At 47.3% G+C, this 27,862-nt stretch overlaps 1 protein-coding gene across 4 annotated transcripts in view; it reads right to left on the minus strand.

The window, feature by feature from the left end:
• Positions 1–5,190: 5,190 nt before the first annotated feature.
• Positions 5,191–27,862, minus strand: part of Tbc1d30 (TBC1 domain family member 30) — a 45,013-nt gene continuing 22,341 nt past the window's right edge. For 2 of the 4 annotated variants that reach the window (XM_036170048.1, XM_036170051.1), the window contains exons 9-12: positions 18,014–18,126; positions 14,967–15,106; positions 10,137–10,349; positions 5,191–6,527 (exon numbers count right to left, since the gene is read on the minus strand). In XM_036170048.1, the coding sequence (XP_036025941.1) occupies positions 5,728–6,527; positions 10,137–10,349; positions 14,967–15,106; positions 18,014–18,126 (1,266 nt within the window). In that variant the 3' untranslated portion in view covers positions 5,191–5,727. The remainder of the gene's footprint in view (positions 6,528–10,136; positions 10,350–14,966; positions 15,107–18,013; positions 18,127–27,862) is intronic. The other 2 variants (XM_036170050.1, XM_036170049.1) reach the window with 2 other exon arrangements.

Below are 27,862 nucleotides of genomic sequence, written 5' to 3' on the forward strand. Positions count from 1 at the left end.
CATGAAAGCAGCTGATATGGCCACAAGACATGGAAAGAGGAGGCAGCAGGTAGAGGGACGGGTTCAACATTAGCATCGTCTCCCACAAGAGGGGAGGAGAAGAAAACAGGCCAACAGAGGCTCAAGGGACCCAAAGACAGCATGCTCCTCCTGAAGCTCCCCTGTCCTCACTTCCCCACATTTTCTGTTACAAGGATGTTGAAAACAGAGAGTTCAGAAGAGGTTTGTGTCACCACAAACATCGTGGATTCTCCCGCACATCCTCTAAACCTTTCTAATCTGTACCTGCCGTGACGTCTCTGCCACAAGGAAGTGCTTCCCCACGCTAGTGACAGAGAATTATGACCAAACTCGTTAGCCCCAAGAAGGGAAACTGTAACTGATGTCATGAAGGTATTGGCATGAAATGGCGTACATCTGATGCTCAGAAGAGCCTGCCCTGTCCCTCAGCTCCACTCTTCTCCAACAAGCTGTCCCCTCAGGGGCATAAGACGGCTGTCGGCAGCACTTCTTAGGGCCTTTCCCTTCCAAGTTCAAATCCAGTAGGACCAAGGGAGTCTATTTCCCTGGAAGTTCATAAGAAGAGCCCAGGAATGGAGTCTCTCTGCCTGTGGAGGGGCTGAAGGTCAGTCACAATCGCCAGGGTGAAGGGAGATGCTGAGTGGGTCTGTACTCGGAGGCTATCCGTCTCAGCAGAAGTAGACAGACAGAGGGAGATGGGGGCCAGCTCCCCAGGCTAAACCAGGCCTGTGTTACCAAAGGAAGACAGTGTGTGGTCACAACAGCCAACGTGAACCTGAAATGGCTACTATCCACATACAGGAACTGAAGGTTCCTTATGACTTGCCCTCAGTCTCAGGAGGAAGTGGCAATGATTAGTGACCCCACCGATAATGCATGTGACAAGACTCCAGGAGCGAGCGGGTGCACCTCAGGCAAACTGGAGCGAGGAGGTGAGCCTAGGATCTCTGAACATGGAGGAGCGAAAACTACTGAGGAGCTGAGACCTGGGGTGGGGGTGAGGGGCTTCAAAGTTCTACTTGAACGCTGTGGTTCGATAGTAAATGTTTCCCAGCAGCCTGTGTGTTGAAGGCTTGGTCTCTACCCTGATGCTATTTGAGAAGAGGTGGAAACATTCAAAGAGGCCTAGTAGGGGGTCTCCAGGTCAGGTCAGCGAGGGGTGCCCTTGAAGGGGCTGTAGACTTTTTTTTGGGGGGGGGGTAGGGTCTCTTTTGATTTCTGGCCATGAGGTAAGTGATTTTGCTCTCAAATCACCATCCAGCCACAAAGGCCAATCAACCATCAACAGAAGGTTTGGGAAGCAAGAGCCCAGATAAACCTTCTCCTTTGAGACTGTTTCAGGTATTTGTCACAATAACACAAAACTAACTAATGCACCTGCTTGTTGGGCAGGTAGCAAAGGACACTATCAGGCCTCCGTGTGAGACAGCCCAGAGTCTGCGATTCACCAGGCAGGTGTCAATCAATGGTCAAGAACCCAACTGCCTTGCTTCATCACCTGGGAGAGCGAGTGATGCCGGGCTTCCCAGCGTTCCTTGAGAAACACAGGCTTGCACACGGGATGATGCCAGAACAATGCCTGACTCACGGAAGCCTGACAGATGGTCAATAGTGCTGTTCCAAGGGTGCTAGGCGAAGAATGACAAAGGAAACAGATAATGAGAAAACAGTCTAGAGAATCAATTATTCATGGTCTGGATCATGCTAATGCTTTCGCTTTCTCATCCTCCAGAAAATCAGAGTAATAGGAAGATGGGCCTGTGAACTGTTTAATTTTTCAAAGATCACCCTGGCGGCAATATGATAGAACATGGGTGAGCATGCAACACCGCCCCCCCCCACACACACACACATACACACCTGTTCACCTACAAACTGGGAAGGAGGAGCTTCCTCACTGGACACCACACCTGCCAACACCTTGACCTTTGACCTCCTCCTCCTGCAAGTTCAAAGCCACGAGAGGAGAACGTCTGTTGTTGAAGCCCCTCAGTTTGCAGTCTCTCGTCACGGCAACAGGGTCAAGACACTCAGTATCCTGAGATGGAAAGGGACTACATGGGAGCTGGTGCTACACCTACCTACGTCTGCCAGTCCCCGCCCATTCCCCCGGCACAGTGACCACAGGCCACCTTTATCAGAGAGCCGCCACCCAGGAACGCCTCCCATCCACAGCTGTAAAGCAAAGGCTCCGTGACAACCGCCTCATAGGAGAAATGGAAACTTCCGTTGCAGTGGTCCCAGTGCTCACGGGCAGCTGCATTTCCATCTGATCTGACCGACTTCTATGGTTTCTACGTCTTAATTGTGCGGCCCTGGTGACCTGAGTTCGATCCCCGGAAACAGTGTGAAGCGTGCACACGCGTGCTCACGGTGACTGAAAAGATCTACGCGCACACACACGAATGAAACCTTGTATTCTTCTAAAGTCTCTCAAACACGCTACGTTTCTAATTAGGAAAGGATGATGTCTCTGAAAGGCTGCCAGAGAAAGCAGTTTGGAAATTACAGAAGCATTTGTGCAGAGAGGTGGGAACAGACGGACTCTTGATCCTAGCTCTCAGCTCATGCGGACTTCTTGAAAGACCAAGGAGCAAGTTCGTATTAGTGTTCTCTTTTTACTGCAGAGTAAAATGGTAGGTCTAAAAGTCAATTTATATGTACACCATAGACACATATTCTCTCCCTCCCTGCCGTCCTCCGTCTGCTCACTTCTCAGGAACCCGCTCTTCTGCTCCGTTCTGGGCAAGTGACCCTGTGACCCAGTGATGAGAATGGGGGGGGGGGGGGACGGAGCCGATTCCCCGATTCCTGTGACCAAGTGGGATGTGGGAGAGAAAGCGGTGAGAAATGACCGGGAGAACGGGATGCCATGGCCCTGCTGCCCACATGCACTGGGGTAGAAAACCACACAACCGCTATGACAGTGAGAAATTTTATGCAGATATCTCTGTCATCGATACAGTTCATCAGCACGAGACGAGAGAGAGAGAGAGAGAGAGAGAGAGAGAGAGAGAGAGAGAGAGAGAGAACATCGTTCCAAACAGTTACAGCCATGGGTCGACATTACAAACTAGGTTTAGATCTAGTGGCTTTTAGAGAGGACTGAGGTGCAGTGTTGAGTCCCCAAAAAGTGTTGAGGGAATACAGGCAGACGTGGCAACAAACTCCTAGGGTTAAGTTCTTCTGGTGTTTGCATACAGTGTCCGATAACCCGGGGAAGACTGCCGGTCCGTACAGGCCTTGGTACATGCTGTGTGGGGGAGGCTGTGACAGAGCTCTTGTCCTAAGAGGCAAGGCTGAGAAGTTGACCGGTTCCCGTTGTGACTACTTGGTACGGTGCATGCACAGTATTGGTACAGAGAGCTTTAACGGGAATCGGCTGAGTTTTCTAAATTGGCATGGTCATTTTGGGCCACAAAGAAAACCATTTTCCTTTCAACTGTTCAGTGGATACTCACCCCATACCCTGTGCCGTCTCTTTCTAAGACATAAGGGAGAGCAAGCAGATACTAATAGAATGGTTGGTAGGCAGCCCCACCTGATTACCCACCTCCCCCCCACACCCCGCTCCAAACACCCAGACTCTCGGGGAACCAGAGAGCTTGGTAGAGAGTGAACACTTTACTGTTCAAGTCACACATGACTGACAGACAGACAGACAGACAGGGGAGGGAGGGGACGCTTAATTGGGATAATCAATAGGAAAGCTGTTATCTGAAGTTTAGTGGGTAAAAGGAATCCTTTTCTTGTGCTTAGCTTTGGAAAGAGTGGGTCCCATCACCTGGGGGTGCTATGCAAAGAAAGCCCAATCCCCCACCCACATCCTTCCCCAGGCCTAGGAAGAACATGGCTGCCCGTTGAGAAGCTGCTGCCTACTAACTGCAGATAGAACTTCAGGCCCAACCTGTAACAACTTATCAGCAATTCATTCCATTTTCAGGTCCTTCGGAGCAAAAATACCATGTAGGGGATGAAACCTCATCCATGTAGAGGTTTTCTCATTCAAAAAAGCCCACACAATTCCACAATCTTATTTAAAAAAAAAAAAAAATGAGTAACTCACATTATAAAAGCCCCCTCTGAAACCAGCTCTGGCTTCAGAATTAGCAACTTGCTCAACTGAAGGCTGACAGCTTCAACAGTACGCCTGCAAGAACTGCCAAAGCCTTCCAGAGACCAAGGTAAAGATGTCACTCTTTTCCGCTAGTGATGGTGGAGACAGAGTGGGGAGCTCTTCGTCCAGCCGAAGGAGAGATGCATGAAGCATTTTGAAAAGGAACTCAGTTTTCATGAGGAGGAGGTGGTTTCACAGCTCATTCTGTAAACACCATTCCAGGACTCTATACCATCAAGAGACAGAGCCTTAGAGTCAGGAGGCTGTGTAGTGAATGGCTTCCTAATCTTGGCTCAGACAAGCTCTGTAGCCAATGCACGTGGACAAAGAACAGTGAGCCAGCTTATCGTACTAGAAGACACATAGTGAGGTCCTAGGAGACACTGGGTTATTGACCTTGAGTAACCGGAGTGCCACTTCCTGTGTGTGGCGCAGGGAGTTCCCAACTGCATAGTGGAGATAAGAGGTGCTACCTCGGTCGGACCTGCTGGGACCCGGATAGGAGTGACATGAGAGAGAGGAACATGAGAGAAAAGAGCTGGGGCCTTCTCCAGAGAAAGGCAGTGTTCAAGTAACGAAGTCCTCCAACCCCAAAAGCGCAAAGTTCAAGTAACAGAGTCCCAGGTGCTGCGTTCGGGCTACGAGCAAGGCGTTGTGCATCTGCCGTGGAGAGCGAGCTGGTAGGTACAGGAACCACGTTCAGAGGATGCCCAAAGAGTCGCACACAGAGCTCACTGAGTCCTTGAGAGAAGAATATGAGCCTTGGGAAGGGCTGGATTCCGCAAGCGGTTCCAATGCATAGCCCACGGGTGTATCTCTGCATGTGCTCTTCAAATTGGTTATTAACTTCAACTGGTTGAACGGTTTTCTTTTCACAGGTAGAAGTAGAAGGTAAAGAAAGGCTATCTTGATTTTTCTGCTATGCTTCAGCGTACGAATAAAAAACGATTTGAAGACAAGTGTTAAAGGACACACACACTCATACACACACATACACACTCATACACACTCATACACACACAAATCCCCTGCCCTCTCCAACAGAGCAGAAAGAGGAACATTGGGACGTTGTTTGTTTGTTTTTGTTTTTTGTGGGTTTTTTGCAACTAAGAAACTTACTTCCTACAGTTTCAGTTCTAGCAAGCTGGTGTGTTCGTTCATGCTTCATTCAGCATCTGTGATGCCCAGAGGACAGGAAGGCCAGGGGAATATGATGTTGTTTCAGGGATTCCAAAAAGGGCCCGACAAGACCAGAAGAGGGCTTAACAGGTTGTCTTTTCTAAAGAGCTCACAAGGAAAACTGGGGAAACTCCACACTTTAAGCAGCACATGACTTATTTCGTCACGAGAATCCACTTCGCCAGTTACCTGGTGGATAGGAAAGGGTCCCTACCCTGGTTCCCACCATGAAACTTCCAATTCCCAGTGGCATGGGCTGTCGGTGCTCGGCTCCAAAGCTCTTGATTCATTTTTAGTGGACAAAACAAAGAGGAAGGGCGTGGCTGGCACGCTAACGCCACTGTGCCACGCGAGTCCACCGTGCCACATGAGTCCAGACACTGAGCAGCCGCCGCCGCCTCCGGGAGACATCATCGCTTCTTTGTGCTGCTGCTCCCAATGCCCGACTTGCTGAAGCTCCGGCTTATCTGGGGGAAGTGCATGGTGGGGGTTCTTTCCGTGGGGCCATACAACCCCAGATTCCTGGCCGTGGCTGACTTTCGAAGCGGCTTCACACTAGGGAAGGGGCTGAAGATGGTGGTTTTGGAATTGCTGCCAGGGGCAGGTTTGCTGGTCGCCTGGTGTTCTCCAGGGGCACCGGCCGACTCCGGGGCATGCCGCTGGCAGGGAAGGTGCGCCTTGGGCTCAGTTTCTGCAGGGGCATCCCTTTGGTTCAGTTCCAAGGCTTCTAGTTTCACCTGAACCGCGGCCACATCAACAACGTCAGCGTCCCCAAATACTGGCTCCGGAGACTGCCCTTCGATTGTCCTCATCGGGGCGCCACCATCGCGGCCGCCGCCGCCCTCACCACGAGCTGTCGCCGCCGCACACGGGGAAGGGAATTCCTCCGCCGCCCCCAGGCTGCCGGCCCTCCAGCCTTCACTCTGCTCTTGGATCAGCCCTACGGTGTCGCCACAGCCTGGATGACTCTTGGTCCTGGGCATGTTCTTTTTGTGGACTCGGATGTGCGTCCGCCACGGAGAGTTGAGTTTTGTCTTGAGATCTTCGTAGGGGACAGGAGACATTTTGCCTCCTGCATGGCCGGGGAGGTGGATGATTGCATTCTTGGTTGCCCTGTTTGTTGTCTTTATCTTTTTCCCTAGAAGGAGGTGATTTATCACTGGAGAATTGTTTACCTGAGATGGAAGGATGCTGGTGACCGGGCCTTTGTCTGAAAGAAAAGGTTGGAAGACTGTGTGAAACACACCAGGCAAAGGCGCATCTGCCTTCATGGCAATCTCACAGAGCTCTCCCCAGAATCCTCTCCCCATGGACTTCCCAGGTGCTGGCAGAGCCATGTGACTGAGGACAGTGGAAACCGAATCAAACCCTACCACCTGTGATGCCCAATTCCTCCTCTTCAGAGAAGAGAGCACTGGAGGCTGGGGATATGTTACCGGTCTGGATGGGGTATAGTCTCCCCATCACTCACTGCATCATCACGATTTTGACCTCACTGATGGTAACTGTCCCTCAAAGAATGTACAATGGGTTGGGGATTTAGCTCAGTGGTAAAGCGCTTGCCTAGCAAGCACAAGGCCCTGGGTTCAATCCTCAGCTCAAAAAAAAAAAAGAACCTACAGTTGCATCAACTATTTGGAGGTGGTTAAAAAATGTAGAAGTGGTTCACCAGGGGCATGCCGTTGAAGGGCGCCTCCTAATTTTCTACTTTTTCTCCTAATTTTCCCAAGAAAACAGGGGCTCTCAGGTCTGAAAGACCTTAACTTCCTATCCTCCTTACCCTAGGAACCTGGTACCTCAGGCCCTCTCTACCTTAGGAACCTGGTACCTCAGGCCCTCTCTACCTTAGGAACCTAGTATTTCAGGCCCTCCCTACCCTGGGAATCTCGTACCTCATATGGTGATATTTTATTTGTGCTGAAATGTGGTTTTATTTGTATGTTAATAAATAAGTTGCCTGGGGATCAGAGCTAAGAGCAAGCCATTTAGCAGAAGTCCAGTGGTGGCGGCACACACCCTTAATCTGATCACATGGCAGTCAGAATCTCTGTGTGTTCAAGGACACAGCCAAGCGGTGACCTTTAACCTGAGTACGAACCATAGAGACCAGGAGGTCTGTATAGACAGGCAGTGACAAGGAAGTCATGTGGTTGGGTTTAGAACCAATGAGAAGGCAGAATAGAAAGTCAATAAAAAGACAGGACACAGGATGAAGGTCTCTCTCTCAGGGGAAGGACAGCAGTGAGTGGTAAGATAAGGTGGTCTTAGCTCTTGGCTACTGCTCAATCTCTAGGCTTTTAACTCTTTATTTGGCTCTGTGTTTCTTATTTAATAAGATCGTTTAGAATTACATCTACAACCTCAAGTACTATCCATATTACCACCTTCCATCTTGGAAGCTGAGGTCTTTCGCTGTGAGTTAAAGATCACTTGCAAGGCTGCTCACATCTTCTGCCATCTCCTCCAAAACCTCCACGTCCAGGCCCCACCCAGGAGCTGAACATCGCCAGCCAGCGAACTTGCTGAAACACCTTCTGAACTTCAGCCAATCTCTAAACGACTTTACAGGCTCCCTAAAATTGGGGAGCCGATGCTCTGTAACTTTGCCTCTGAGCAGCAAGCTCTCCCCTGATTTAAGGAGACCCACTGGAATGGTGTTCTACATCAGGGGCCAGCGATCTTTCTAGTCTATAAATCTTTTAACCACTGTGGCATAAAAGCAGCCTTGAACAGTGTGTCAATAAATGGGTTCACCATGCCCTCAAAGACAAAGGATCATGCCCTGTCTCTCACCCTGGCCTGACCACCCACAATTGCTGTAAACCAGGGACACGTGTTAACTCTTCCTTGGAGATTTAAGGTCAAAGCAAGGAAATGTTTGGGTCAATGTTGCAGTTGTGAGTTCTTTCCTGGTTGCTTGCTTGGTTTTTTTTGTTTTTGTTTTTGTTTTTGTTTTTTTTTTTTTGTTTTTTCCAGTAGAAGTAGAGTCAGTTATTGATAAAGGAGACAGAAGCTGGCTATCAGAAAAGGAAGTGAGTGCAAGCCTGGGTTCTGAACTGGCCTCCCTGCCCCCCTTTTTCATTCCTGGGTGTGGACTGTGCGTGCATGTTTGTTATGCACATTCCAGTCTCAGAAAGCAGCGTCCTCCAGAACCTGCCACTGCTCTGTTGTGGACTGTGACGGCGATCTGTCTGGCAGAGTCAGAACCCCGTGAGAAGACTCTGAGAGATCATTGTCTGAAGTTGTGAAGATGAAGCCTGGGCTGCATTTTGAGACCACACGATGCTGGCGATCTCAGCTATGAGATCTCTGCCACAGGGAGCTGCATATAGGGAGCAGAGTAACCAGAGCGAGACGTTGTATGAGAAGTCGCAGAGGGAACGAGCCATCTAAGCCTTTGATGTCCCACTCATCAGAGACAGGGCTGCAGGACTTGGTGTTTCCTCTGCTGGTTTTTAAGTTTTATTTTGGTCCAAACTTTTCCCACCATGGCCCCCATCCTCTCCTTTAGAATGACAATGTATGTCCATGTTTGCTTTCTTAATGATTCAAAGTGGAGTTAGATCCTTCAAGCTTTCCCTATTTCTCCTGATGGTGAGTTCAGTTTTTGTCCAATGTGATCAGTCACATGCTCAGAAGCCAAATTTATGTCTTTGTGAATTCTGGACAGGCAACACGTTCATTAGGAACAGGGGACCCACTCCCCAATCAGCATAGATTAAACAGCAAGGCCGATTGTTCACTGTGATTCGGGAGATTATAAAAGAGAAAAAGAAGCTCGACAATCCTTGGAAAAGAGCATTTCAACCGAATGCATGTCCTCCGCTCACCGCTGAGACCCTGGGAGCTGGTGTATCAGTGAGACACGGGTTTCCATTTTTCCCTCTCCCATCTTCCACAATCAGAACATCTGCATCAATTTCTGCCTGGTTTAATTTGTGTGTGCACAGATGACCAAATTCCATTTTCAAATGTTTAAGTTTCTTGTGGCTTACTTGTTTTCATGTGCATAGTCACACGGGCGGAGGCAGACCACGGCACACACATGGAGGTCAGAGGACAGCTTCGGGAGTCTTTTCTCCGTTGTGTCCAGGGACTGACCTCAGGTCATCAGACCTGTACAAAAGCACCTCAAACCTGTGTGTCACCCCACTGGCCCACGAGTTTGAATTTCTAAAATTTCTCAAATCCAAGGATTGCACAGCTCAGCAACATTTTCATCATTTGTACATCCTTCTTGACAAGCACACATAGTAAAGGGGATATAATACCATCCACAGCCTGCTCCTTGGGGCCTAAAAAGAACCCAAGGTCCTTTTCTTCTTTACACCCTGATAAAATAAAGTTGAGAAAATGAGATTCTAGATATGCTACTCTCTGGGACCAGCTGGCTTGTGGATAGGGGGCGTGATGGCTAATCTTCATTATCAACTGGACTTGGGATCACCTGGGAGACACACTTCCAGGCAAGTCTGTGAAGGTGTCCAGAGAGGTTCCCTGAGGAGAAGACCCACCCTGAAGGTGACCTTGGGCTGGGGTCTTGGACTGAATAAAAGGGGGAAGAAGAAAGTAAACTGAGTATTGGCACACATCTCTCTCTGCTCTGTGCCCATGGATGCAATGTGACAGCGGCCTCACATGCCTGCCACCCCAGCTACAGTTGGTCTCACCACCTCGCTTTCCACTCCACGATGGACTGTGAGCCATCACAAAAAGTCATCCCTTACTTTACTCTTGCTGGGTATCTGCCACAGCTACGAGAATTCTGAGGAACCACCCTAGGGTCGCACTGCCCACGCCGATGAAGGCATCCCATTACCTGCCCGTATGTACACCTGATGGACCTGCTGCTGCTGCTTCTTCTTGATTCTCGAGTACTGCCGCTTCAGGGCGTTGATGTCCGTGGTCATCCGTTCCATCATCATGCTGTTGAACGCTGCGTGGTATTCGCTCCGACAGGAGTTGATGGCTCCCGGGCTCAGCTCCGCAATGTTGTTGGACCTCAGGCTCTGTTCCTCACTCGCTTCTGCACCTCAGGAAAGGAACTCAGGGTCAGTGGAGCAGAACCGAGACCATGGGAGCAAATCACCCCACATCCGGTGGAGTGCCTCAGCCTCCAAGAAATCCTAAGCCAGGAAACCACCCTCTAGAATTCACCCAGCGCTTGCTTTGATTTGCTCCAGCTCCTCCCTAACAAGCCTGCGGGTCTGAAATGGGCTCTGATGAGCATTGATTTTTATGGCCACTTTCTCTACAATGTAGACATAGGATCAGCTATCTCCAGGTAAAAATCGATACCACTTTCTAAAAATCCCTCAGGAAAATATAGTACCAAGATGTCCTATGGTAATCACTGTGTGGATGTCCTCACATCTGCATAGGAATGTAAAAGGTATTAACCGTTTATAGACTTTACTATTCATTTTTAAAAGCAGCATCTTTTATGTGTGAGACTTCGGAGCACTGTGCCACCTGAAGCAAATCCTTTTGCACCTTTAACAAGCACGTTCCAGCTGTCTGCCATGGAAGTTACGCTTGATATAGTTTCTGACCCCATGACATCTACAACTAGAACTTTCCCTTTGTTAAAATCAAGATTGCACCCCAAAAAGAGAGACCATCTGCTCTGGTGAGCATGCGCACCCACAGGCTCCCTTGGTGACCAGAGAGAAAACCAGACTTCTCTAAAGCAATATACAAAAGTGAGTCTGGGAACCAGTGGAAGAAAGACAGATATTTCAGCTGTGCAAATATCTGCTGAGGCTGTCTCCAGCGAAAATCTGGGCATCTTGTAAATTTACTTCATTTGTTACAGAAAAGAAAATTAAAAGAATGGATAAGCTGAACAAAATCACTAGAAAGCACGATTTATGAGAAATTGTTGGCCACTCTGGTCTATAAATGCATAGAAAGAAAATCTGACCATAGGCTAAGACCAGAGATTCAAAACCTTTAGCCCTGAGGGACAGCTCAGTGGTTAGGAGCACTTGCTGCATAATTATAAGACCAGAGTTCAGATCTCAGAACACATGTATGTATCTTAGAGACACACAAACATCTGTAACTCCAGCTCCAAGGGATCTGACAACCCTCTTCTGGCCTCTGCACGTACACAGGCATACACACACACACACACACAGGCACTCAAACACATACATATGTACACAGGCATCCAAACACATCTGTATACAGGCACTCAGACACACACATATGTACACAGGCATCCCCAAACATGTGTACACAGGCACTCAAGCAGATACATACACACATGAATAAAATAAAACTTTAAAAACAAAAACAACCAATAAAAAGTTATATATCAAAGTAATGATAGATTTTTAAAACTTCAACATTAATAATTGACTCCATGTCTAAAAACCAAAAAGCTGAAATTCAGACAAGAAAGGGTATAGAAGGCATTACAGAAATCAAGAGGAACCTTGCTGGGCTCATATTTCCAAAGGTTGTTCTAAAAGATGAGAGAGGACTACACATTGTGGACATACCCACAAAGCAGTGCGAACCCATCCTTCTTCCCCCAAGTGAAACTTGTTTTACATTTTATAAACTTTATTATTTAAAAAAACTTTCAAATAAACAAAAACATCATATGCCAAAACTAGCCAGACCCAAAGTCTATACGACTCAACGAATTTCTATACATGAGCCCAGTCTTCAAGTAGGTGAGGAGTCCAAATGAAGCAGGGCATGCAGTTCGGCTGGCACAGTGCTTGCCTGGTGTGCACAGAGTGCCAGGGTCAGTCCTTGGCACCGTATAAACCTGGCATGGTGGTACATGCCTGTAATCTCAGCACCTGGAAGTGGGAGGTGTGCCCGGCATCTATGAAGTTGTGACTGCTTGAAAGAGAATGATACCATAGGCTCATTATGTTTGAATAATTAGTCCCCTGTAGCGTGAATCTAATGAGGCTTACCAATAAAAACCCGGAGTCAGATGTCAGGGTCAAAGCTTAAAGATCAGAGAAGCAGAGCTGTAGCAGAGTATTGTTTTAAGGTGTGTTACTTTTGTTGATGTTGCATTTATTTAACTCTGTGAAGCTGTGATACTGTGCCTGTCTAAAACACCTGATGGTCTAATAAAGATCGGAACGGCCAATAGCAAGGCAGGAGAAAGGGTAGGTGGGGCTGGCAGAAGAGAGAATAAATAGAAGGAGAAATCTGAGAGAAAAAGAAGATTTAGCAGCCAGAGGAGGACTCCAGGGGTCAGCCACCCAGCTATACAGCAAGCTATGGAGTTAAAAGTAAGATTTACAGAAGAAAGAGAATGGGAAAAGCCCAGAGACAAAAGGTAGATGGGATAAGTTAAGAAAAGCTGGCTAGAAACTAAGCCAAGCTAAGGCCGGGCATTCATAATTAAGAATAACCTTCTGTGTGTGGATTTATTAGGGAGCTGGGTGGCGGGCCCCCAGAGTGGCAGCCACTAGAGACTTGTTACCTCTATGAATCCTCATCCTAAATGGGGGGAGGGGGGGCTGAGATCCTGTCTCCACCCCCTTATATTCCTGTCTCTGCCTCCCTGGTGCTGGAATTAAAGGCATGCACCACCCCTGCCCAGCTCTGTTTCACTTTTAGACTGGTTCAATTTTGTGTAGCCCAGGGTGGCCTTGAACTCCTGATCTTCCTGCTTGCTCCTCCCAGGTGCTGGAACTAAAGGTGTGTGCCACCATTACCTGGCCTCTAGTGGCTAGCTCCACCCTCTGATCTCCAGGCAAGCTTTCTTTGTCAGATCACAAACAAAATATCCTACAACAGTCCCCGCCCCCAAGCGGGTGGAACTGTTTCAGAAGGATTAGGAGGCATGGCCTTGTTAGAGAAGGTGTGTCACCAGTGACAGGCTTTGAGGCTTCAGGACTCACCATTCTCCACGTGCTTTCTCTGCCTTGGGGTTGTCTCATGACAAGAGCTTTCAGCTACTCTTCCCACCCCATGCCTGCCTGCCTGCCTGCTGCCATGCCCCCTGCCATGACGGTCATGGACTCAATGCTCTGAAACTGTAAACCCCAAATAAACTACTCTTTCTTCTATGAGTTGCATTGGTCATGGTGTCTTATCACAGAAATAGAAAAGTAACAAAGACTGTCTCAAACAATCTCCAAAGGAGTCCAGGCTTGGGTAAAGTAGTCAAACTACCACAACCAAAAGGCAATACAAGCAACCACCATCGTCATCTTCTAGATAGATAGATAGATAGATAGATAGATAGATAGATAGATAAACAAGCAAATAAACAAACAAGATAAACAAATAAATAAATAATGAGGCAGCTCAATAGTCTCAAGAGTAAAGTTGGCAGGTGGCAAAGATAATGCAGAGGGACCTGTGTGTCATTTCCGTCCTCTTTGGATAAGAGAACTGGCCTCTTAATTAGAAGAGGTAGGCTGGAGAGATGGCTCAGAGGTTAAGAGCACCGACTGCTCTGCCAGAGATCCTGAGTTCAATTCCTAGCAACCACATAGTGGCTCACAACCATCTGTCATGAGATCTGGTGCCCTCTTCTGACATGTAGTCATACATGCTGTATACAAAATAAACAAATAAATCTTTAATTAGGAGAGGTAGACTAAGTTTTCTAAGACAGAGCTGCCACCCAAGACAGAAAAGGACCCATTGGGAAAACTATGGGCTGCTTCTAAAGGCTCATTAGACTGCCCTGCCCAGCCCACAGGAAGTCACTTCTGTGAGGGAAATAAAGTGTGGCCGTTGATTCAGAGCACCACAGAGAAACAAAATCATAGCACGTGTAGGGTGGATTCACAGAATACCAAAAGGTACGGAGTGCTGTTTTATGAGAAACGGCCTCTTTAAGAGGGCTGGCACCATAGCTCCGCAGTAGAGCACTTACTTCCCTAGCATGTGTGAGGTCTTAGGTTCAGTTCCCAGCACTGAAGAGAGAGGAGGTGGGAAAGAAAGGAAGGAAAGAGATAGGCAGGCAGGCAGGTAGGCGCTCCAAACATGGGCCTTTAACAGACGTCCGTCCTCAAGGGCTGGAGAGATGTCAGGTAGAGAAGGAGGCAAACTCCCTCTCCAGCTTCTGTCTGAAGGAAGAACTCTTCAGAGCAGTAGGAAGCCAAAGCTAAGGGGAGAAGCTAGCCGTGTCTTGTGAAATGATGAGTTTCTTGTCACTGAGAGATTAAAATATTCAGTCCTAATGTAGAAGAGGGCCAGTCTGCAGGGAACCGAATTGAACTCCAGGAGGATGCACCAAGCATACACTCCACACCAGGCAAAGCTGAACCCGGACAAGCAGAAGCAAGAGTTACCATAAAGGGAATGAAAGGGGTTCTGCGTGGGCAACACGAGATACAGACAGGCCCTGCCAAAAGATAAACCCAGGGAGAAAAAGAATTTTTTTTTCTTTTTTGGTTTTTCGAGACAGGGTTTCTCCATGTCGCTTTGGAGCCTGTCCTGGATCTCACTCTGTAGACCAGGCTGGCCTCAAACTCACAGAGATCCTCCTGCCTCTGCCTCCCAAGTGCTGGGATTAAAGTTGTGTGCCACCACCGCCCGGCATGAGAAAATATATTTATAAAGATCATGAATGGTGGCAGTCAGTCAGAATTACTCAGGCATCTCCTTGTTTGAGTGGGTCAACACTCTATCACAATACGAAGGAAGGGCCCCGCTTTACCTTTAATCTGCTTTTGGTACTTTTGCAGTTCAGGTGCCAGGAGCCCACTGAAAGGTCCAAGGCATCCCACGGCACTAGCAATAGCATCCTCATCATCTGGGTCATTCTCTTCATCACTATCTCTGGCCTTCCCGTGTCGCCTTGGAAACATAAAGGAAGAAAAGGAAATAGAGAAAACATTGATTTTTTTTTTTTAAGGAATAGGATTTAAAAGCCGTGTGTGTGTGTGTGTGTGTGTGTGTGTGTGTGTGTGTGTGAGAGAGAGAGAGAGAGAGAGAGAGAGAGAGAGAGAGAGAGAGAAGGAAGGAAGGAAGGAAGGAAGGAAGGAAGGAAGGAAGGAAGGAAAGGAAGGAAGGAAGGACAGAAGAAAGAAAGAAAGAAAGAAAGAAAGAAAGAAAGAAAGAAAGAAAGAAAGGAAGGAAGGAAGGAAGGAAGGAAGGAAGGAAGGAAGAAAGGAAGAAAGGAAGAAAGAAAGAAAGAGTGTGTGAATGTGTGTGTGATTTGTAAGTTTTCCTTTGGTCTCTGCCCATTTTTCCTGGGTCTTGTCCCATCAAATTGCCATAGGTCAACTCTGTTACCAGTTCCTTTTACATTCTCTAGTTATCTACATACAGATAAATAGACATAACTGTAGAGTTTATATAAATCTGAGAATATACATCTATCCTTCTGCACCTTGCTTTTAATAACATAAAATATTTTAATATTTATATAGAGCATCCTGTTTTTTTCACAGCTGTATTATATTACACAGCCCATGTTAATGAGCCAGGCTACTAAGGATGCCCACCTGAGTGGTTCCCAGTATTACACTATTATAAAAGTTATAATGTGCTTGGCATATGTAAAAATAAATCTGTGGGGAAATTCATAGATAGAGTTCTGGAAAAGGATACACACATCAGTCTCTGGGACAAATACTACCAGATTGTCACAAAGCCTGAATAACCTCTAATAAATAATGTGTAAACGTGTCTGTCTTCATCAGTGATCTTTTCCAGTGGTGGACATCGCGTGCTATAATACCAACCTACCAGGCAAGATATGCCCAAACATGGCATGATTGTTATAGGAGTAATCAACTGCTTTCTCACTGGATTTGAAGCATGCTCCACAGGCACTAATCTGTGCCTGGTACTGTGCACCTGATCAAAGCCTATGGCTAGGGAGGTCACAGGCCCTGCGGGGTCAGGGGTAGGGAGTGCTTACCATTACTGTTTTGTTAAATGGTCACATTGTCAAACTGCTTTCTAAATATTTACATGTATGCCCATAGATATGTGCTGCTCTCAACCATGGTCAGGGAAGTTTCTTTTTGCTGTGGACAGCAATTAACGCAGAGCACTGTTCTAAGTGCTGGGGACAGGTGACGGCTGAGTGCTCAGACATCAGCTCCTCTCAGAGAACATGGCGGAAGATGGACGAGAGAGTGCCAGAGGTGGGGGATGGGAGGGGTGTTGTGAAATGCTGTCTTCTAGACAGGATGTGTGGCCGCTGCATCACAAACTCACAGCAGGCATGGCTGCCTGCAGGAGACCTGCGCGATGTCAAGCCAGGCACAATTCCAGCAGAGGTGGGAGGTGAGCTCATGAAGTCCCCATCCCTTGCTGAAGAGTTAGTGGCAGTAATGGCCACCGCCTCCGAGGAACGGAGAGTCATTTTTCTTTAGACATGAGACCACTGATAAGTTACCATTGTTCAGATGCTTGGCCCCATACCCGTGTGCATAGGGGCAACACTAATTCAACTCGGGAGGTGGGGGGGTCCCTGAAAAGGAGAGGTCATTAAGTTGGGAGGGGACTTTTGGGGGCCCACAGGGAGTTGGCGGAGGGAGGGAGAAGTGGGTGGCTAGGATTAAAATACACCATATACATGCATGAAATTCTCACGGAGTAAATAAAAATGCATTTTTTAGAAAGCTATCAGGGGGCAAATATTTAACCTGATTCAAACAGTGCAGGTGTATTATATGTGTATGTATATATATATATTGAACACAAAATGGAATTCCATTTTAACAAAATGAGTTTTCACAGCCTTCCCAACAGAGGGTATTATGTCCGAATTTGTCCCCTTCTGACAGGGGAGGACAGGCCAAGGAACACACTCGAATCCCTTGTTTTAAGCTGGATTTCTCTTAGAGCTGGTGACGTTGCCTTACAGGCTCATCTCCATCCTTTGACTAGTATGGTAGCCATCTTTTATTAATTTTTTTTTAAATCCCTGTATTAGAGATTCTCGTCTCTATTTTGAAGACGTTAGAAATGTATTTCTGAAAATGTTTTTCAGTCTGGTTATGGAGAGCCTGTTCTCTTTTGGTCTAGGTCATGTAGGAAATTATTTTAATGTACTTAAATCTGATTTTTTCCCCTCCATTTCTGAAATGGTTAGTCAAGAAGTACATTTCCCTCCATGCCAAAGGAGGAGAAGAATTCTTTCCCTTTTTCTTCTGCTAAGTATTTTTCTTTCTATCTTTCCTTTTTGCCACTTAACATTTTCATCCACATGGAATTAATTCATCCAAATACGTGGTATAAGGGGGTGAGGCTTTCCTGACCGTGTGTCACGGGGTCATGACCATTGGTTTTCTTTGCCAAGTTTTCATATTCTAGATTCTGTGTGTGTGTGTGTGTGTGTGTGTGTGTGTGTGTGTGTGTGTGTATGTGAGAGAGACAGACAGACAGACAGACAGACAGACACTGACTTTCTGGCTTTTTATAAAGAGTATTCTAAATCAGGCCATGCGTCAATTGATATACCAGTTTCACACTGTTTAAATTACTGAGACTGTAAGTATTTTACAGCTTTAAATAAGCTGTAGCTTTGTTACATTTCCCTTCAGTTCATGTCCCAACTTGTTTGGAAAGCACTCTAAAGAGCTCTCTTGAATCTAAGTCTATAAACCTTTGGGAAAGAGTCATTCAGATTTTAAGTACCAAGTTAGTTTGCATATATTTGAGGGCTTAATAAATATCAACTTACAATAACAAATCAAGATATTAAGTCTTCCATCATGTAAACAAGGAAAAAAACAAAAACCCACTTACCCAGGAACTGAAGCGGGTTTGATCGTGGCCGGGAATGGTGTAATGTTGTAGGTATACTTTTCCCTCAGCTCTGTCAACTGTGGGAAAGGAAACGGAGCCATGGAGTAAACAGTCTGCAAGACAAAAGAGAGACTGCCAAGTCTTAAAGGTGACCTAACAACTCCAGTCAGTCCTGTGTTAAAGGCGTGAATGTCCCAACAGGTTGAGGCCAGACAGACAGATTGCTCCTCCTGGGACACCTGGGAGAGACTTCCACTTTAGAGAAAGGCAGAAGTGTAAAGCAGGGATGGGAACGTAGCTCCAGCAACAGAGTGCTTGCCTAGTGTGTCTGAAGCCCTGAGTTTGGTCCCCAGCACCACATACACATGGCGTGGTGGTACAAGCCTGTAATCCCAAACCTGGGAAGAAGAGACAAGGGGATCGGATCATCCTTAGCTCAGTAGTACAGCTGAGGCCAGACTAAGCTGTATGAGAGCCTATCTAAACAAAATAAAATGAAGCCAGAATATTGCAGACTGGGTATTATCATCTCTAAGCCTTGATACAAAGTGCTCCAAAATTTGAGACACTTAGAGCACCAACATCGTGTCTAAAAAACAAAAAAAAAGTCCACATCTGACCTCTGTAATGGGTCACAGACAAAAAAAATAGGGATATACTCAAAATATGATATAATTCTACCTTCAGATACAAGTATGAAGATCATATGACATAAACATGAATTTTATGTTTAGACCTGTGCTCCATACCCAAGATTTCTCACTGCAGACGTGCAAACATCCCCCAAATCTGAGCTATTTGTAACTCAAGCACTTCCGATCAAGGACATTCAACCAGTAATGATAAATACAAGTGACTGTCTCTACAAGGCAGTCAGCTGCACACAGCTGGGAACTCCGAATAAGGAGCACGGGTAGAGAAATCCGGGCATCTAGCATCTCAGAGTGTGTTAGCGCCTATGACATCTGTACCAAAGAACCCACCTATGCCCTAAGGCCTGGCTTGTCTCGAGGGTTTTGATAATATCCGTGGGCATTAATATCAGATCAGCTTTCTGAATAAAATTAAGATTTGAGGATGACCTTGAGATTGACAGCAAGCTTTCCCCAAAGATAACACCTTTTCAAACGCCCATGAGTGAATGAATTCTAAATGAAAACCGCTAGCTGTTATTTTTAAAGGGAAAAGAAAAGACATCGGCAAGTTAATAAGCATAGGCTGTAAAAACAAAAAAAATCTATAAATCAAAACAAGGGAGCTGGGTGTGGTTGCTCACACTTCAATCCCAGCACTCGAGAGGCAGAGGCAGAGGGATCTCCGTGAGTTCGCGGTCATCCTGTCTACACAGCGAGTTCAAGACAGCCAGGGCCACACCAAGAAACCCTGTCTCAAAAAGGCAGGAGGGGCAGGCCAAACTCTTACACCAGAATTTCAAAACTGCCTATCGTCCCATCAGCACAGAGGAAAGGATTCTGTTGACTCCCTCGCTCCTAAATTTTAATCACTCCACATTCACTCATCCAACCCCTCGGTTTTCACTCACCAGCAAGTGTACATTCATTCCTAACACTTCCATTTCTTCACAGAAGCCCATCAAATGTCCCGGGGAGGAGCTAGGAAATGACTTAGCAGTTAAGAGCACCTGCTGCTCCTGCTGTGGACTGAGACTCAGTTCCCAGCACCCGTGTGGCAGCTCACAACAGCCTGTAACTCCAGTTCCCGGGGGGGGGAATCCAACACCATCTTTTGTCCTTCGTAGACCCCAGGCATGCACGCTGTGAACTTACATTCAAAATAGGTGAAACACTCTTCAATATAAAATAAAATCTTTTTAAACTGTACATGCTGGTGATCCTTTGCTAGGAAAACGTTTTTAAGTGGTTTTTCCATTTCAGCGAGGATTTTCCTCTGGGGCTGAGATGCCGCACAGGTGGGAATGAGGGGTGATGGGTGCCTCGGGCTCACTTTGTAGTCCGGGGATGTTACTGTGATAATTCGCTGCAATTTGGATACACCTATCCTTCTGACTGTCCCCAAACTCCACGCCATCCACCAATATACTTTACATACCAATTCAAGATCCCAAACAAGTGTTAGCTAAAATCCCTTCTCTCTCTGCAAAGCTGCACAGCCTACAGAGAGCACCAACCTTGTTTTTAAGCCGTCTGCTCACATACACTACATGCCTGATTATCCGCACGGCTGAGACGCGGTATAAATTTAGCAACGCTACACAACTCTTCCCACACCCTCAGAAGAAACAGAAGGCTCCTCGTGGCTCCCATTAGCATGAAGTGTGAGATGACATCAGTCCCCAGCCTCTCTGGGCTTCCTTGCCTCCTCTGAAAATGTTGAAACTCAGGATGGCAATACCCTCCAGCAGGGGGCTGGTAGTTAAAGTCAGGGAGAAGTGCCCGGGTGTGCACATGAGCATCGGTGCTTAGGTTCTTAACCTGGGTCATGGGATTATTATTGTTGTTTTTGTTTTTGTTTTTATAACAAATTACTTTTATTTTTATTAAGAAATTTTCTATTCATTTTACATACCAACCACAGATTCCCCCCTCCTCCCTCTACCCTCCAGCCAACGTTCTTCCCCTAGCCCACCCCCCATTCCCACCTCCTCCAAATCAAGGTCTCCCATGGAGAGTCAGCAGAGCCTGGTCCGTGCAGGCAAGTCCAAGCCCCTCCCCTCCGCACCAAGGCTGTGCAAGGTGTCACACCTTAGGGCTCCAAAAAGCTGGCTCATGCACTAGGAACGGATCCCGATTCAAGACAGGGTTTCTCTGTGTGGCCTTGGCTGTCCTGGAACTTGCTCTGGGTGGTGTGTGTGTGTGTGTGTGTGTGTGTGTGTGTGTGTGTGTGTGTGTAGATTTGGTGATACTGTGCTTAGTGTCACTCTGTGTGTCTACGAGCTCCATATAATTATATTAACAGTGAACTCCCCTGTTTGATCTCACAAAGACAAACAACCGCTGGCTCACTCCCAGAATTCTCTCTCTGCTCCGCGCAGCCTTTTGAAGGGATGCGGACCCGTGCAAGCCTATTCTTAGTAGCCTAACGTTGGACCCAAGGAAGTCCCTCCTCTTAGATGCCAGTCAGGAAGAATGGAGTCAACGGTGTCTGACCGCCACACACACCAAACATCACCCCGAAACTGAGCCGAGAATCACCTGACCCTGTCATTCGTGAACATTTTTGCCTTAACAACCGAGAAATTTAAGCAGTTAAGAAATTCACATCGTATATATTTTGGTTTTTTGTTTTGTTTTGTTTTAAATTAACCCCCACAAAGAAATGTGATTACCTTCCCTAGGAATTTCAAAATTGCTAAGAATTCATCTAGAAGTCTCACTCATAACGAAAAACTGGGGCACTAGCTGAAGAGCCACTATGTTTTACTGTAGCCAGTTACTTAACAGGGCATTGGAGTCCCCTAATCCACCTAGGGAGGAGGTTTATAAGGGAGGAATGAGCATGAGCAGTGGCCACTTCATCCCACCCCCGTCTCTCTCTCTCTCTCTCTCTCTCTCTCTCTCTCTCTCTCTCTCTCTCACACACACACACACACACACACACACACACACACACACACACACACACCCCGGTCTCATCCCATCCTGCCAGAGTCAGATGCCTGGGCTCCAACCACATGTCATCAGAGGCCCTCAGGTGAAAGCACCTGACCAAAAAGAGAAGGGGCTCTGCCAGGCTCACGGTTCCCTCACTCCCTCCTCCTCTTCTGTTTGTTCGGGGTTAGTGCCTCGAAGCAGTCACCGATGCCCCAGAACGAGCTCAACCACACAATCCTTCTTCACGCGGACACACTTACGTAGGTGAAGGTCTCACATGCCTGAAGGCACATTTGTCCCACAAGCGTGAGCGCCCCTGGTACATCAATTACCCACAGCACTTGAGACGTGGAAACCTCTAAGCAATCTACTCATAGATTGGAGATTTAACAAGAGATTCCAAGTAAGGCTTCCTACTAAGTCTCTCTGAGTTGACATGCAGTACAGTAATGGAATGTTAGCGTCCAAAAGGAATTTAAACATAATTTAGCTCAATGCCCCTCTCCATCCCACAGGAACCCCTTCTGGGGCGTCACCAACAGATGGCCTCAAAGGCATTGCCTAAACACTTGTAGTTATGGGCACGCACTACGGGGTAGGGCAGATGGCTTCAATTTTGACAGAGCTAATTAATCAAACATTGTCCTTCTATTGAACAAGCACCAACATCCCTGACATTTCCAATCCATGGCTCACGGGGGAAATGTGAACAGTGTAGGTCCAAGGGTGGATCCTGCCTCACGCATGGGACAGCTGCCTCCAGATTATAGTTTGTCATTCCCAAACAAGGCGAGGGTTTCAAAACACCTCCAACCCTCCTAATAATCCCCCCTATATCGTCCTCAAGGAATTTACCAGAGATATTGTCCAAAATCTGCTGTGATCCAGACATAGGACGTCGTTAGTATTCCTCAATCTCTCTGTCTCATACTATCAATTAAAGAAAATCAGAAGGGCTCTGCAGGTACCACTAACCCTGATGACCTGAGTTCAATTCCCAGGACTCACGCAGCAGGAGGAGAGGACTTGCTCTGGGAAGTTCTCCTCTGAGCTCCACGTGTGCACTGTGGCACGTATATACCAGCACACACACACACACACACACACACACACACACACACACACACACACACACACACACACACACACACACATACATAATAATTTTTTTAAATACACAAGTGACTGATGTAAAATTCGTGGAAGCTGAAGTGATCTATGCAGGCCCAGTGTGTTCGTTTGTGTGTAGTATTTAGGAAGCACTAGAGAAGGCCCAAACGGGAGAATCCCTGCATTCTCCTCAGCTCAAAAATAAGAACCTTACATTCAGTTCACATATTTCACATGGAGCCGTTTCAAGTCTGCTGACAAATTTATGGTCCGTGATAGCTGGACCAGGCGCTGATTTTTTTTTTTTTTTTTTAATCGTGAATGCACAAAAGAAAGCGGCTTGAAATGGCATTTTCCACTTATGTCTCTAACATTCCTTCCCGCCAAGGAAAACCAACAAGTTTATTCTCTGAACGACCAGCATGCTTTTAAATAGATATTTCTATGTAGGCCCCATTGAAAAGGGTATGTCCTTTTCCATTATTGATGCGTTTAATGAGAAACATGAAAACACAATGTGTAAGATTAGGCTGTGCTCCTCTTCCCACAGATGCAGAAGAAACGCTGCAGCTGATGAGAGTCTCGCAGACCATCCAGAGCCTACAGTGCTCCTTCTAAATTCTCAGAAGACGGAGTTAAAGAGCCGCCCTCTCTCCTAATACCTAATTAGCAACTCAGGCTCCAGCCCAGCTCTCCTTCCTTCAGGCAACATTTAAACTCTTGGGGAACTGGCGTGTGGCTTGTTCTTATAAGGCTTTTGTTTTCAGAAAGACATCTTTAGAATATGGTGTTGCAGCTGTCAGGAAAAGCATTCATTGGGCCAGGAGTCAGGGATGTGGGTCCTCGGTCTTGTGTCAACTACTAAACAACCAAGAAACTGGCAAGCGGCTCACATTCCAACCCCTGGTTGCCTCTCCAGGAAGCAGCAGAGTTAGAGAAGCTGTGACCTGCAAGGTCCTTTCAAAGCCAGTGTTTTTCTAAGTAGCTAATCCCCACCTGCATTAGAAGGGCCTACTGACCAACATTTGTGTTGAATACATACCTGAGATGTTTCTTATTCACCGGTCAGGGTCACTTTGAAAGCAATTGCCTCCTGATTCAACATTTTACAATTCCTTGTCTCCACTGAGCAACTAACTACAGGTTTAGCACTCTACTGGGCACCGTAGAGAGTGTAACACCAAGCCCCTCTCATTAAAGGATGGCCGCCTTCCCTAGAAGGTTCACACACTTCACAATATAGCAAACAATACCAAATAATCTGCCATTCATGTTCAATCAATTGTTGAACATCTTCCATACCAACGATGTACCAGAGGAGGCTTCATCAGGGAGGGCTGAGGTAATAGAGATGGAAGACATAGGTAGGCTACAGAATTGTCCTGAACAGGACATCAGTAGGAACACAGCCTACAGAGGTGTGGGCAAGGACAGAGCCGTAGCTTAGAGTGAGCGATCCAGATGGGAAGCAGTGTAGAGAACCAGAGATAAGGTACGGGGCAGCCAAAGCACACTTTCCTCCCTCATAAATGCTACTTTCTTGTAAGTTGGAAACTCGTGGGTTGCCCATGACCCCCCCCCCCTCAATTCTTCTCCCTCATCCCTAGACCTTGCCCATGGCGACATCTAAGTCAAGGTCACTTTGCATGGACTGTCTCTGCCCCATCCTTCTCCTCACCCTTCACCATCTCCCTCACAGCCCTTCCCCAGGTCAGATCAACCTTTTCTTATCTATGCTTCACAGATCTTTCTGTATAGTTGACAGGAAACACAACTCAGGCATGTTCCTGCTGCACTTAAAAATCTTTCAGATCTACGGCTCCTGGTTTTTGTCCTTAGCAAAGAGTCCAAAGAGACCCTACAACTTCAGCAAGTACAAACACTGATGGAAAGACCCAGCCAGGCTCCCTGGCCACTCCCATCACCCAGTTCCCGACGATCAAACCCTTATGGTGCCCCTCCCCAGCCACAAATCATCATCTCAGCACCATCCTTTATTCCTGCCGCCCCCTCGGCACTGTTAAGATTTACAGTGATCTGGTTTTCAAATTGACAATGGGTGGACTTGGTAAGCTTCATCGTCAACTTGACTAAACTTAAGACCACCCAGGAGACACACCTCCAGACGGGTCAGCGAGGATGTCTCCAGAGAGTGTTTAGCGGACGAAGGAAGGTCCATCCTGAATATGAACACCACCGTGTGTTGCCTAGTATTCTACACTGAATAAAAAGAGAAAGGCAGCATCCCCTCCTCTCTGCTCCCTGGTCCTCCCAGATGTGAGAAATTCCAGCTGTGTCTTCCTGACCACATGAACTCTGCCCTGCCTGCCCTGCCATGACGTACTGGACCCATCTAAAAGAAATAAAACGTTGTCTTAAGTGTCTTTTGGGCGTCTTTGTCAACTATGCTGACTGTATGACAGACACAGGAAAATCAACCGGCAAAGCCACCAACGGCCTATCATCTCTACACGGGGGCTTCAGGACACACCGTCCTAGTCTGTTTCTCTATTGCTGTGACAAACATCATAACCAAACCAACCCAGAAAGGGCTGACGTCACCACACAAGGTCACAGCCCTTGGTGGAGGGAAGTCAGGGCAGGCACTCGAGCAGAAACCTCGAGGCAAGAACTGAAGCAGAGACCGTGGAGGAACACTGCTCACTGATTTGCTCAGTTTACACTTCCGTACAACCCAGAACCACCCACTTGTGAGTGGCACTACCCACAGGGGCTGGGTCCTCCCACGTCAATCCCTTTATCAAGAAAATGCCCCCACACACCTGCCTACAGGCCAATCTGATGGAGGCATTTTCTCAATTGAGGTCCCCTCTTCCCATATGTGTCAAGTTGAGAGAGAGAGAGAGAGAGAGCACACTATGACATGCATGTGCAACCCCATCACACAGGCACAGGGCTAGGTAACTCCTATTAATCTTTACAGGTAAAAGCAGACATTAATTCCCTCATGGAAGCATCTTCTAGCTTCATCTTCCCTAGGGCCCTGGGAACGAACCCTCCTTCTCCTCACTCCTATACACACCTCTCAGTGCACGACGCCAACTTCCTCCTTCCACATGGATCTCCAGTCTCTAAGCCCAGGACCTAACTTTTAGGGATAGTCAATATCGGAGAAGTTCTAATTCATAGGACAATAAAACAACCAACTGACCAAAGGAAGAAGCGGATGGTCGCTCTGGCGGCAAAATGCTGACTGTGTCGGAGCTGAGAGACGACAGGAGGGCCATCCGCCATGAGTTTCGTTTAACTCAGCGAATGCTGACTGACCAAGAAAAGGCAGAAGAAAAAAAACAAAGCCGTGGATTCTCAATAAACGCTTGCTTCAAGAATTAAGAAACTTTCCAAGCAACTCCCATCTCAAGAACAAAAAGCTAAGCATGGGCCCTGTCCTCAAGGAACGGGTGACATGACAGAGGAGACCGGGTGCAGTCCTAGGCACGGTAGAACGAGGTCAGGGCTCCCGTGAGAGACATAAACGAAAGCATGAAATGGGCGCTTCCGGTCTAGATGATGAGAAAACCCAGGAAGGGCAGAGGCTTCCTGAAGAAAGATAGTGAGGTCAAGAGAAGCAGGGACTCGTGTGTGTGTGTGTGTGTGTGTGTGTGTGTGTGTGTGTGTGTGTGTGTGTGTATGTGTGTCTGTCTGTCTGTCTGTCTGTCTCTGTCTGTCTCTGTCTCTGTCTGTGTGTGTGTGTATGTGTCTCTGTCTCTGTGTGTATGTGTGTATGTGTCTCTGTCTCTGTCTGTCTGTCTCTGTCTGTCTTTCTCTCTCTCTTTCTCTGAGTGTGTGTGTGTGTGTGTGTGTGTGTCTCTGTCTCTCTATCTCTTTCTCTGTGTGTGTCTCTGTCTCTGTCTGTCTCTGCCTGTCTGTCTCTCTCTCTCTTTCTCTGTGTGTGTGTGTGTGTCTGTGTGTGTGTGTCTGTGTATATCTCTGTCTCTGTCTCTCTATCTCTCTCTTTCTCTGTGTGTGTCTCTGTCTCTCTCTGTGTCTCTGTCTCTCTTTCTCTGTGTGTGTGTCTCTCTGTCTCTGTCTCTCTGTCTCTGTCTCTCTGTCTCTCTCTCTGTCTCTCTCTCTCTGTCTCTCTCTCTCTCTCTCTCTCTCTCTCTCTCTCTCTCTCCAAACAATCTGACCCAGCATGGGGAGGAGAGGCTACAAAAGGGATGAAGAGGCACTCTGCCCGGAAGGGAGAGAGTCCAGAGCAGAGGATGATGTGTCTGTGCTGTTCAGTAGGCAGCGAGGAGCCCCTGGTGTTTCATAGGAAAGAAGGGCTCATCTCTCTCCAAATCCTGCTCTGAGCGCATGATTCTAGCAGTTTTGTAGGACTTAAGGGATTTCATGCGTGGACATTGCCAGCCACGGAACTGGGCTGCAGAACAATGCTCAGTAAAAGATGCCTCCCTCTCAGGGAGGAGAGCAGAGACAAGGACATACTAGAAAGGCTAGAATCAGAGCCGCACCATCGGCGTCAGGCGGGAGAAAGAAGGGTAAGATTCAATAGCGCACAGAGATTCAAATACGGATGCCCAGGGAAGTTATCTCAGCCCGTCAGTATTCCCAACAAACCAGACGGGTTCAGCTGGGAGCAACAGTTCCTGAGAAGGGGCTGTGGTACCAGGAAGTGAGTAGAGGAATGATGCTCATGTCTCCGTCCTAAGTCAGTGCCCGAGTCTTAATTATATGGTCTGTTGGCGGAATCCCAGCACCAAAAAATGACCAGAGGCAGGGAATCCAACATGAAGGTGACCCCGAGAGAAAAAAGAGAGAGGAAATGGAAGTAAGTCCCAAGGACAGCTCTGGATATCATCCACAGTCGACTGGGGACAAGAGGGAGAGACAGAAAGATTAGAGAGACCCCAAGTCCCTGAGGCGAATGAGGACATCCCAGAACCTAATGGAAAAGCATGCCAGAAAAGTAACCAACCCCCTCCTGTCTCACACTGGAACTTATAATAATTAATACATGACACCACCTGTTCATAAACCAAGACACCTCTCCATTTCACCCATTGTAACTCCCTTCTCCTCATAAATACATCCTCCTCCGTAAGAGTCAGGCCAGCAAGATGGCTCAGCAGGTAAGGGGGCTTGCCGCTCAAGTCTCACACGCTTGGAACTCTCTGCGGATGGACAGAAACAACGCTTGAGG

Source organism: Onychomys torridus, chromosome 20 (genome assembly GCF_903995425.1).
Source record: "Onychomys torridus chromosome 20, mOncTor1.1, whole genome shotgun sequence".
Lineage (NCBI taxonomy): Eukaryota > Metazoa > Chordata > Mammalia > Rodentia > Cricetidae > Onychomys > Onychomys torridus.